This window comes from Lepidochelys olivacea (assembly GCF_965140295.1).
Source record: "Lepidochelys olivacea isolate rLepOli2 genome assembly, chromosome: 25".
NCBI lineage: Eukaryota > Metazoa > Chordata > Testudines > Cheloniidae > Lepidochelys > Lepidochelys olivacea.
Window position 1 is genome coordinate 10,333,829 of NC_140435.1, and position 13,079 is coordinate 10,346,907.

General features: G+C 43.4%; 1 protein-coding gene across 3 annotated transcripts in view; it reads right to left on the reverse strand.

The window, feature by feature from the left end:
* The window catches only part of ACSBG2 (acyl-CoA synthetase bubblegum family member 2), a 37,893-nt gene that overhangs the window by 16,457 nt on the left and 8,357 nt on the right, over positions 1-13,079 (reverse strand). For 2 of the 3 annotated variants that reach the window (XM_084614322.1, XM_084614323.1), the window contains exons 2-7: positions 10,936-11,053; positions 4,850-4,929; positions 4,021-4,259; positions 2,237-2,325; positions 1,225-1,345; positions 326-406 (exon numbers count right to left, since the gene is read on the reverse strand). In XM_084614322.1, the coding sequence (XP_084470448.1) occupies positions 326-406; positions 1,225-1,345; positions 2,237-2,325; positions 4,021-4,259; positions 4,850-4,929; positions 10,936-11,048 (723 nt within the window). In that variant the 5' untranslated portion in view covers positions 11,049-11,053. Of the gene's footprint in view, positions 1-325; positions 407-1,224; positions 1,346-2,236; positions 2,326-4,020; positions 4,260-4,849; positions 4,930-10,935; positions 11,054-11,455; positions 11,508-13,079 lie in introns of those variants that run through there. The other variant, XM_084614321.1, reaches the window with a different exon arrangement.

Here is a 13,079-nt window from a genome sequence, read left to right on the forward strand (position 1 = left end):
TGTGTGAGTGGAGAATTATCTTGTAGTATTTCCCCCTCCCCCTGCCACCTCCATCCACTGCATACAAGGTTAAGCAATTTATGAAAGAACATAAGAGAACTTTCCCCACCCCAAACTGTTCCCTAATGAACAAGAATGTCATCTAGTAGGGGCCCCTCCATAGGTGAGCCATCAGAGATGGCAATGGGACAGTTTGCCAGTATTACTCACTACAGCTGCATGTTGAGGTGTACTTACAGCACCATCAAAGTGTAGCTAGTTATTTACAGAGGCATTTGTTATACGCAAGCAACACCTCAAATGTTACTTAAGTGTCATTACTTACAGTGTAGAGATTTGGTCTCTTCTCCTTAAGCTCTCCATTGTACTGGATGATTGCTTTCAGAAGAGGGAGCTTGTGCTGAACCTGCAGTAAAGTGGAAGCCAGGGATCAGAGTAAATTAGTGTTTCTTGTGCCTTCCTTTCAGCTTGATGTATGCAACAGAACTTTGTTGTAGTCTGAAGACAATAGCTTCACCCACAACTGAAATTGCAGCCACCTTTGGATGGGAGTGAAGAATACTATTTAATGATATAGTCTGAAGCCTGTTGGATTCTAACTTCAGGTAGTTAGAAAGTAATTATCCAGACTGAAGTTTTACAGAACACCTTGATTTTCAGAAAGCATCATGGGATTTTTAGTGATGCTTAATTTTTGCTTGTGGTATTGTGACTGTTTCAGAGCCTTGACTAGAAGGGTTTATAGTTTTAACTTCCCTTTCAAAGTTGCTTTGGCTACCAGCCCCCTCCCATCCACCTCTGATAGGTGAGAGCACAGGTTGGACTGTTCAAATTCAGTTAATGATTCCAGTCTTTATATTTAACATTGCAATCACCTTTCCACTCTAGTCCCAATTTGGCTTCCCTGCCCGCTCACAGGTAGACTTGCCAGCATTAGTGAGTGTTTGTACTCCACCGTATCCCTTTAGAGTGCTATAGCACACACCAGGTGCAGTCTGAAGTCGCAGGGGGAAGTGGGAGTTCTGCTGTACAGTCAAGTCCCCTTCCATCCCCAGCCCAGAAAGAACAGGCATTTCTTGGTTTGACAGAATGAATAAAAAGGAGAAGGAACACACCCTAGGTTAGAGCTAGGGATGGAATTTAAATACTTGCTTGACTATCTAACCCAGCCAAATGCCTTCCATATGCCACAGCCACCCCTAAACTCTATAAAAAGATATTTACTTCTAGGATTTTCTGCAGCTGTTTATGATTCTCCACAACCAGGATATTCGCACCACAGTTCTCTGCTACATACTGGCAGGCTTCAGGAGAGTTTGTGGTGTAGATGCCAACAGCAAAACCACTATAAATAAATCAGAGTTAGAGGGTAATAGTTAAGGATTTCAGTCTTAGAAGTTGGCCTCTTTAACAGAGCCCTCCCACCTGGAAAAGTGCTCCATTACAAAAAAGAGTTTAGATTAAAGAGGATACCTCCTTTGTGCTAAATTCTAGAAATTGAAGTTCCATTCATAAAGATCTGATTTGTTTTTCAGGAGCCACAATATACTAGATTCTTTGCAGAACCTCTGCTCAGTTACAGGACTAGTAGTCTCTCCCCTCCCCTGCAACATGAAGTGCAATGAAACATTCTTTCAGACCAGCATATTATTGCTTCAGCTCAGCATTCTGGAAGTACGACATCCTCTAATCTAGAGATTCTCAACTGGGGTCCATGAGCAGGTTTCAGGGAGTCCACCAAGGATTAGACTCGTTGGGGCCCAGGGCAGAAAGTTGAAGACCAACTGCATGGGGCTGAAGCCTGAGGCCCTGAGCCCCACCACCCATGGCAGAAGCCAAAGCCTGAGCAACTTAGCTTCATGGGGCTCCCTGTGGTGTGGGAGCCCAGGCAATTGCCCTGCTTGCTACCCCTTATCACTGGCCCTGGTTTTTATATGCAGAAAACCAGTTGTGGCACAGGTGGGTAGTGAAGTTTTTATAGCATGTGGAAGGGGGGCTCTGAAAGGTTGAGACCCCTGCTCTAACCAAGCTATATATGTATCCCTCTAGCCCACCTTGTTCATTTGTTAGAGGTCTAATGATAGTTAAAGAGGTATATCTAGAGTCTAAACAAATTGCTAACCACAAATAAAGAGTAGAGCCTTTGACATCAATTGTTCAATCATGTTTTTAACACCTATTGGCATCTGAAAATAGCTTGCCCTGGCACTTTAAAAAGACTAAATTGGTTTCTTACCCAGCTAGAATAGCTCCAATGTCAGCAATAAACCACTCTGCAGAATTAAATCCCAGAATGCCCACTCCATGGAAACGCTCCAATCCCAACTGTAAATAAAGATCAGATAGGACTTATTTCTCTTGGGAAAAATAAATGCCTTAAGATGAGTTAAGCCATGTATACACTAGTGAACTTACAGTGGCACATGTGTGCCACTAAGATTGCTTGTGTAGCTGCTCCATGCTGAGAGAGCTCTCCTGTTGATGTAATAAAACCACCTCAACAAGCAGCAGTAGCTATGTTGGTGGGAGAAGCTTTCCCATTGACATAGCCCTGTGTACACCACCGCTCTTGCTGGTGAAATTTATGTTGCTCAGATGTTTTTCTTCCACACTCCTGAATATAGTTTTGCCAACATTAGTAGTATAGACATAGCCTTAGTTTGAACATCTTTTCTATATGGCTGCTAGAAGCAGGCATATACTTTGAGCTTAATCATCAAGAAAAAGCTCAGCCAGTGTACAAGAGGATTCACATTAAAGAAATTCCCTCAAGAATTAGCACAGAACCAAAACACAAGTTTAAATTTAATCTCAATATATTGCTCTGTTTTGTTCAATGCTGACAAAGTGCAAATGCAGACTCCCAGCAAATACAATAAGACCACTTCATTAGCATGAAGTAATACTCTATAGTGGAAGACCAGATCAGGAATCCAAATTCCTGAGTTTATTCCAGACAGATATCTGCTCCCTCTGTGGACTTGGAAAAAGCTAAAGTGGGAGAGTTGAGACCCTTGCATTTAGTACCTTACATAGTTAAAGGGTTAGTCACATTTTAAATTAAAATGTGATGTATCTAATATCGAAGGCATCCATCCTGACTCCATTGAAGCCCAGGGCTGGTATGCTATGGACTTCAACTGTACCAGGATTTCACCTAAAATCCTCTTGGTTTTGCAGCAGGAACTCTTACTGTGCAATTGAAAGGGTAGGAATTTTGGATTGCAGAGCTTTAAATTAGAGCAATAGGTTAACAGAAAGCACATGCTATTTTTAGTTTGACAAATCCTCTCATGCGTGAAACCTGGAGAAGAGGTCTAATATATTCAGCCATAGAATTTCTGCAAGAGGGTGGCAGACAAGACTTTTATGCTAATGAAAAGCCAAGCAGAAAGTTTTGAAGCAACTTTTCACTCTTATACAAAGGTCATTTTTCCCAGTTTGGCCATTTCCTTAATATTGAAATATTTTGATAAAACATTTCATGGACAGTAGCACACTTGCATATAGTCACATCCTTAGTTATTATAATATATTATATTGCATATAATCACATCCTTAGTTCTCATTACTTATTGCAGCAGAGAACATGCAAACAGATTGAGGCTTGGCTGGTAAGTTTGACAGTTTTGTAAGGTGGTCTTGAATGTGGGCAGGGAGGAACATTTATATAATAGATGTCTAGAATTAACCCACATTTTTAGAGTTAAAAACAGAATAAGCCAAGTTTAAATTTCTTTGAGGAATGTTACGTATATCCAAGATGAAAAACCAACTCACATGCCTCCTGAAGAGTCATCCTCTGGCACGAGCACATGAGAGGTTTCAGACAGAACAATTCAGTTAGCAAGTGTATCTCATTAAGACTCCATGATACTGAGCCACACTATCTACTGTGCCCCACCCTCTTCCTGTAAGATTAGGGTATACTTAAACATTGCCTAAGTTTCAGTGACTTAATATGGACATTACTGCAATCAGTAATAGTGGATGGGTGAATAAAAGTTCTACAAAACATACCTTTATAAAGCTTTTTGCTGCCTTCCGGCATTCCTCATAGTATTGCTTATAAGTTTGCTTTATCCACTTGTCACCCTTCTTTGATGCAAGGGCAAAATAGTTACCATATTTTTTAACAGCTTCCTGGAATACTTCATGAACAGTCTTTGGTGTCTCACTACCAATACCATGTTGATCTAGCCTCAGTTTAACTTCTCCATCCCGTCGTGTTGTCCATAGGCCTGAGGCAGGGGATGAAGCTAGTATTAAATAAATAAGGTTAGTGTAATGTCTTGCATTTAGATTTTTCCTTCTGCCACTATGAAATAAGAGGTCAGATCTGAGAGATTATACCCAAGGTATAACGTGAATTGTCACTTATTCTGTACTTTGGGCAAGTTGGCAGGTAGTTCAGATTCTATTTTAAGACTGGAGTTTTGCTGAAACCTGAACTATATTTAAGCTGTATGCAAGAGAACAAAGATGGGGAACTTGAAACCTCTCCCTCCCACTAATACTTTCACATATCCTCTAACAAGGAGGGTGCTATTCTGCCAAAAGATGCTTGTACAGGAACAGCTGGCACAAGAGGCCAAACTCATTCAGTGCCTCTGCCCCAACCCCAGCAGGGGCTTGTGTTACTACACTGTGTGCCAGTGGATATTTACCCTCCCTGAGGGCTACCACCACTGCAACCCAAGCTAAATTCAGCATGGTTTCTCAGGAGACTATCCTGCAGTTCATGTTTCTTGTTTTATGAGATACAATTTTGGAATTCAACAATTTGAAGTTTAGAGCAATGTATTAGTCTACAACAAAAGACAGTTGTAACAGATTCCTTTTTGCTTACCTTTGGATCTAAACATATTTAACTGAGATTCTTCAGTCTTAGTCTCTTCAGTTGTCTCAGCACTATGGTCCTCAACAGTTCTGCAAGCAATAGCAAGCACTAAGTATTGGATGTTATTTTAGTGCACTGACCTAAGTGCATAGCATATTCCCATCACAGTTCAGATATTCTCAGTTTCATAATTTCATTTTGCTAATCCCTTGATGTTAGGAGGGGGATTTTCCTACTATATTATTGGTCCCCAATATTCTGGATTTGAGTTTGTTGTTCTTTTACTGATAGTCTATGTGGGGCTAACCTAGAAAGACAGTCCCAGCCTCAAAAAGTTTACAATCTAAATCCAAAGTGTTTAACATAAGTTTGAACACAGAACTGGTTTTGACCAACATAAACTGATTACTTGCATTTCCAGGCAAGCTGTGTCTGAACTCAAGCTTAGCATCCACTGGCAGCTAGGAAGGCTGGCACAATTGAACAAAACCAAACCAACTTCCCAAGTAGTAGACTTGCAAAAGCAGATGCCAGAAGTGGAGGAGCTCTCTTCTGCTCCTTCTAGGGAGCAGGTCTTCCCTGCTTGCTACCACAGAGTGCCAATCCAGGACACTTGGCCCCAGCAGCTTTCCCTCCTTACCACTCAGATTAGTGGTCACCCAGCACTCTCTCAGGAAAGTCCCCAAGAGTCCCCAACTTCCCTCAGAAGGATTCAGCAGCCTGAAAGTAGGTAAATTTTCACAACACTACTTTTGCCCAAACTAGTATGCTTCAGCCATCGCTAGTCGGCCTGATGTGGTGGTTTCTGCTAACACCAGATGCTTCAAGAAACCCCCTCTGGTCTGGTTAGTCCATTAAGGGAAGTTTTTCCTAAATGTTATCAGTTAATGATTGGCTTTTCTCTTGAAGCATAAAGGTTATATCCTATTGCATTCTATCTTATGGAACTGTGGATCATGTGAGCCACGTAAGTCAATTTTGACTCCTACTAAGCTGTTTGCCTCAATAGTGTCTTGAGGTCTCTTCCTAGCCCACCATGCATCTCCAGTCCCTTTTAGGGCATTACCATACACACTAGTCCCCACCTCCTCCAAAAAGCCATGGAAGTAGCTTTTCACAAGTCATACAATGTTTGAGATACCTGTTATGGGATTGAAACCACCACCTAACTAGTAAACAAAAGGAGTACTAGTGGCACCTTAGAGACTGACCAATTTATTTGAGCGTAAGCTTTCGTGAGCTACAGCTCACTTCATTGGATGCATCCGATGAAGTGAGTTGTAGCTCACAAAAGCTTATGCTCAAATAAATTGGTCAGTCTCTAAGGTTCCACTAGTACTCCTTTTGTGTTTACGAATACAGACTAACACGGCTGCTACTGACACCTAACTAGTGTTTCACCATTTTTATGGTCTAGACTTAGTCTCTGATCACTGCCTCAAAGTTAAGTAGGCCTCACCTTGAGCTCAAACTATATAGTTTAGGCTGCAAGTTGGTCACCAATTTGATGATTGTGACTTCTGGGGCAGCCCATGGACCAGTTGCACCAGCCACTGCTGGGGCAGTCTCAGGCCACTGCCTGCCCCCCAGCAGTGGGAGGATATTTGGTGTGGGAGGGGTGAGGGCTCTGGGCAGTGCTTACTTTGGGGCCCTTCCCAGAAGGGGCAACATGTCCATCCATCCCTCCCTCAGCTCCTAGCTCTGTGTGCTGCCTCCACCCAGAGGCACTGCCTGCACTGTTCCCAACCAATGGGAGCTATGGTGCTGGCAGCGCAGAGCTAGGAGCTTAGGGAGGGACATGTTGCTTCTGAGAAGCCAGGTTGGGAACCTGTCAGCCCCACCAACTCCCCCCACAGTGCCCCCCCGGGGCATCCTCCCCCCAGCCCTCCCCATATTTAGTCAGGGGTATAGTACAAGTCATGAACAGGTCATGGGCCAAGTTTCCTCTAAGCTGCACAGCAGCCTATTAAGCTCCACACAGGTGCTCAGGGCTGCAGCAGGGAGAGATTCCTCTCCTCCCAGCCCCAGGCCTGCTGTGGCCATAGGAGAGGCACCCCCAGCCCAGGTGCTGCTGTGGGGAAAGCTTGGGGGGTCCTCTCCCCACTGTAGCCCTGGGGCAGCCTGCACCCCAGACCCCACATCCCTGGCCCCACCCCAGAGCCTGCACCCCTAGCTGCGACCAGTCCATGACTTACTAAAAATACCAGTGACTAACACAGCCTTAATCAGAGTTAGTTGAGTCATCAACCTAGAGGTTAAGGGATCATCTCATCATGGTGCTGGGCAGCAGCTCTACTCCAGGTTCAACCTTGCTAGAAGACATCTGGTAAGCACTGTCCCTTAACTTTTGTAGAAATTGGGGAGGAAGTGAACTCTACTCTCTTGGCTGCTGATAGGAATGAAGAGACTTTGTATTCTTCCTCTCCAAGACAGGTTTATCTATCAGACCTTCATTCTCTGCCCTCATTAGCCAGGTATATTTGCCATAATGAAGACTGACAGCAGTCACATACTGTTCCTTCCAGATAACCTAACTGGAAGCTGAACTCTGGCCTGGCCTTTGGGGACCCATGAACCACTCACCAGAATGAGATCTCTTGAGCTACAAGTGTAACTGTCCTGCTCGCCTAGTATTCATACAAGTGTAACTGTCCTGTATTCATATGGCTGGTGCTTGCTCCCCTGCACTGTACAACGCCATTCATACAGTCACCTTAACTCCTATTAGTCAGCCATGACTGCCAAAAAATATATATATATAAAGCTTATTTTCCACCCTAGAAGGATTGAATATTCCCATCTATCTTGCCTTTGTTTCTCTAAAGTCTGTCACTTTGACATCACTGCAGGTCGATAGGCAGGTGAGCACTTTATGTCAGTGCTGAACCTTCACTCTTCATGAAGAGTCAGGTAGGGGGAAGAGTCCCACTTTTTGTTCTGTTAAGTACTGATCCACAGTTTAAGTCTGACTGTATCCCTCAGTGTCCACTTCTAGAAGATTGGCATTTGTTCAGAAAATACTCTGGAACTCACTAGGTTCTTATGACATCACTGAGTTCTGAATTCTAGGCTGTCCCTAGCACTAGGTATCCACTTTGACCCTACATGCAGGCAGGGTCACTTGGACACGAACTGTTGCTATAGAAATAGAAAACCTTAGCTAGATCATTGTGACATACAAGAGTCCTGGCACATGATTGGCTGTAGACAGATCTGTAGTTTCAGCTGTTGGCTTTGGTATGAGAGAATGTTGGTCCAAGGCATGTTTCTGTTTCTGATTCAGTCAGAATTTGTGTCCTTCACCCCAAACTTCTAGTTCTCCCCCTTTTGGAAGGGGAATTGAACTGTTCTGTTTAAAATGTAGTTTTCTGGAGAAACACATACTGGCATTTGAGGTGCTATGTTTATCTCATTGTAAAAATGAGCAGACTTGTTCATTATACATGAGGTGACTTAACTGGCAGTCAAGCAGATGTGGGGGGAGAAGTGTTGACATTTTACAGTTAGTACATTGTCACTGGTTTTGAATCAGTAAAGTTCAGTTCTTGTTCCCATCCCTAGAGTTCCAGGGGTGGGTGCACAACTGCTGTATTTGGAGGCGGTTCTCTCATGATCTGCCAAAATAGAAGGACTCAAACCACTGCAATTAAGTCTGAGGTAGCTATTTTGACACTGCACAATAAAACAAAGCTTGCTTCTCCCACTAGGTCTGCAATCCAGAACCAGAACAGGAGAAAGTAATCAGTCTGTCTCTTAACCTTGCTCAGCAAGCTATGGAGTCTTAACTGCGGGGCCAGCATAAAGTATGCTTATCAATTTGCACTTCTGTTGACAGATTGGCATGAATAACTGTCACTATTAAGTGTTCATTTTGCTGAAGTGTTTGTGCATTTGTGAGAGTAGTTTAGGAGGTTAAAGCAAGGGGAGGGGGGAGATAGACTAAGGACTGCTTTAATCAGGCAGATCAGTACATAAAACTGAAGACCAATGAGAGGTTGCAGAAACTTCACTACTCACTAGGGCATTTGGTAGCTGTAAGCTAGCAGAGGATAAATACTGAAATGGATGCAGAACCACTGAAAAGTCAGACTGGTCAGTCTTACTGAATCTTATGGATCAAACAGTAAAGCCACATCATTAAGAAAATAGAGGAGCAGTGTTGCAGTATTTGCAAATGGTAAAATTTACTCTATTAGCAGTACAATGAGGTTGCTTATTATTGGAAGGAAGTTTGGGAAACTATCACAGGGCTAAGAGGTACCAACTTTTTAACATGGTTTGGTATTCACTAGCAAGATGTGGGTGGTTTTTCTAGCAGGTTGTGGCACTGGAGTACAAACACTTCCACAAACAATGCTACCACCACAACACAAGCTTTCCTTTTGATTTACCTGGAGATTCAGGCTATTTTCCCACACCAGGTCAAAAGTGGTTTTCTTCATGTGTTTCAAATAAAGAGACAAGATCTTAGGCCGAGAGCCTCTGGAGAGTTTGGCACCTAAATCCCACTAATTTCATTGGATTGGGGAGCCTAATTCTTAGGCTCCTTTTTAAAAAAAGAGGATCCCAATTTCTCCAGCAGCAGTTGGTTTGACAAGGCTCTTATGCTATAGTTATGCAGGAGCAAGTGTGAATGAAATGTTATTGCTTAAATCACCTTAAGCCATAACTGAAGATATCTTTTTGCAAGACATTCCCTATTGGCTAGGGTTCCAGGCCATCTAAATTAGGGAGGGTTTTATGGGCCATGGAGCAAGAGACTATAGCTGGTCAGGTGAACCTATGGAGTTCTCTCCATATGAACCTATGGAGTTCTCTCCTCCCCAAACACTGCAGAAAAATGACTGACAGGGAAGCAAAGGAAAGCCACAAGAGTGATCACATGACCTTCCCCAGCAGTATGGTTTGGGTACCCAGGGCAGCCAGCAGAGATGTAAATCACTGTGGGGCAGGGGAAGACCTGGCTAATGGTTTCTACCTTGCATCTGGCTCAGCTGCTAATCCTGGCTAGGCTGGGGAGGACAGGACTTCCTCTTCCCCCACATGGCAGCTGGGTCAGACCCACCCAAAGATTTCTCATCCAGCTGCAGGAAGCTCTGCAAACTTCCCCTGCTTCCTACACTCATCATTCCTCAGCTGCAAGGGGAGGGATCCCTGTACAGGGAAATGCTCCACCATCTGCCCAACCCCCATGCATCCAGACAGTCCCATTCCCCCTGCATCTGGACCACCCTGTTGAGCTACCTGCACCCCCACCCTACTGAGCCCCAACCATCTTCACTTGGGACTTCCTGCAGGGGCTCCATCACCATTGCACCCAGACCCCCACCCCAACAAGCCCATGCACCCAGATTCCTCATTTTGCCCCACACAACCCTCAACCCACACCTGGATTCCCCCCTACACTAAGTCCCTCCACTCTTGGATCCTGCCTTGCTGAGCCTGCCTGCCCACACCTGGCATGGAGGGGAAGGTCCCTGGGGTGTTTCTGGGGCAGGCCTGGTCCTTGTGCAGTGTCAGGGTTGGGTGCAGCCACACCACTGAGTGTGTTTTCTTGGGGGGGGGGGGGGAAGGGGGGAGCTGCACAGTGATCTCCCATCTCTGGGCAGCCAATCTTTTATAGTTTTCCCCATGGGCTGTAAGAGATACATAGCTCTACATGGTCTACTTTGACCAAAATCCCCCTTACTTCCCTCATATGTGGCACAAACAAGATGTACTTTCCTACATTTGGAAATTTCCCTGCAGACACCCAATATTCTGTTTGCAGTATAGCAACATTCCATAATATAGAAGTGCTAAGTATCGGCCCATGCCTTTCTACGGACAAGTTTAAATTCTGCCAGAGTTAACATTAAATGCATACTTTTATAAGAAGTTCAGTCTGCCTGTACAGAATGCTTTTTGAACACAAGCTAAACACAGTGTATTTCAGAAGCTAGTCACCACACTAAAAGCGAGTTCTATTCTGCTCTTTTCCTTCCTCACAGCATTAGATTTTAATAGTACAAGCCCATGTGAATGTAGATCATAGAAACTATTCTAGTTAATCAAATGGAAATTAATCTAAAAATTCTTAAAGAAACTGGACAAACCTGGATGGAGAGGTCACCAAGACATCACTAAGAGACACCCCACATGGTACTGGAACTTCTGAGTTAGGGGCTGAATCTGCCAATACAGTACCCATTTCTGATTCAGACAGCATTGTCCCTGCAAAAGTTTAAAATGACAAAGTGATAGTTTAAAACTGCTTTAAGGAAACCACTTATCAACATTGTTATCTGAACAAGCCCATTCAAACAACTGTCACTGAAAGCAGCAATATTTGTATTTGCAAAGAATAAAATAAGATTCTTTATCTGGTCCAGTACTAGGATGGTGCTAGATATAGAATATATATATTATGAGATTTGTTAGTTGTCAGATTTTCCCAATTCATTTTTAAAAGTATGGTCTATAGTTGACCTGCTTACAATTTTGAACATCTCATAAAAAGGTTCTCATTTATATCCTATGCTATTTAGCCAGAAATAATGAATTTAGATCTTAACCCCCAAAAACCCAACCACCATCACAGAATTATGGTTTAGAATCTCAGTGCATTTTCTGTGCCTTTGTTCAATCCTCTTCCTCTGCAGTCTATCAGCATGAGCACAGATGTGTAACATCCTTTATTTTTTTTAAACTAGCACCTACCAGGAAGAGCTGTAACATCTTAGGTCATGTGTTCTCTGCATTGCAATTGGAAGTAGCCCATCACCCCACTTTTCTCCTTATATAGAAAGACTGATCATGTGTTTGTTCCTCCTTCCCCTGCAACACCAGCACATGCAATTACTTTCTTAGAGGATGCTGGATAGTTTCCTTTTTCCTGCCTGGAACATGTCCACAACAACTGTGATGTGGTCACAGGAACAGGGTTACTATGCTACAGACAGTCAAGTATCTATTCTATTTGAACACAAAGTAGGCACAGTTTATTTTTATATGAATGACAGTTCAGTAGCTGCCTTCTTCCTGAGTGGGTTTCATAGTCAGCATTAAGTGAATGTATCACTATTGTGTCTTAAAGGTTGAGTTTGTTCATCTAAAATTAACCTAATGCTAGAAGAAATGTCAGTATATAGTCCTCAAACTCAGGATAGTTGGGTTGGGCTTGGCTTTATTTGCCCGGAAGAGAATCACCCTATAAACAGGAAGGAAAACACATTCTTGTTAACTCCTTTAAGAGGCATAGTTCACCATACTATTTTTTTATTTCTTTTAACAGGACAGACATTGCAATAACTTTAAAGTGGTCAATAAAAGGCACTATAACCTAAACCCATTTATTGGATTTTTAGGTTAAGGGCTGGTTGCTTTCCTCTAGCTAGTCATGAAGCAGAGAGTCTGCTGAACTGTGGGGTGAGAGAAGAGAGTAATAGCAGCTCTGAATCATTTTGCTGCATCAGAACAACTCTTCAAAATATATTGCGTGGCTGCTTCACCATGGCCAATCTATAGTATGCTAGACTCTTATCCCAGTAGAAAATTCTTACAGATGTTCAGTGATAGGAGGGTAGTCAAGCCACCAGTGTAGGAGATAAGGGGAGACAATATGGGAATTCTCTGAAATATTTATTATGAAGCCTTTGTGCCTCTGTTTCCCCTCTGCACTTTGCATTGTAAAAAAGTGCAAGTCTCCTGCTAAGACAGTGCAGGAAGCATGAAGTAGGAGTGTCACCTAGTGGTCTGAGTGGAAGAGCTAAGTCATTAAAGACCGGCTCAAACTGACCCCAAATCAAATCAGAACATCCAGCAAGACTAAGGCCTGGTCTACACTGCCATGTTAGGTCCAATTTAAAAGGACTGCGTCCACACAGCCAAGCCCGTTCCATCAGCCTAAAGGGCTCTTAAAATAAACTTCTGTACTCCTCCCTGATGAAGGGAGTAGTGCTAAAAATTGACCTTGCTGGGTCAAATTTGGGATAGTACAGATGCAAATCGATGGTATTGCACTCCAGGAGCTACCCCAGAGTGCTCCATTGTGACTGCTTGGGACAGCACTTTGAACTCTGATGCACTAGCCAGGTACACAGGAAGAGTCCTAGGAACTTTTGAATTTCATTTCCTGTTTGGTCAGCATGGCAAACTCAGCAGTACAGGTGACCATGCAGTCCCCCCAGAATTGTAGAGTGTAGACTGTTTCTAGGCTCCCCCTATCATCTCCATCCCTGAGGAGATCGCAGGTGGGAAG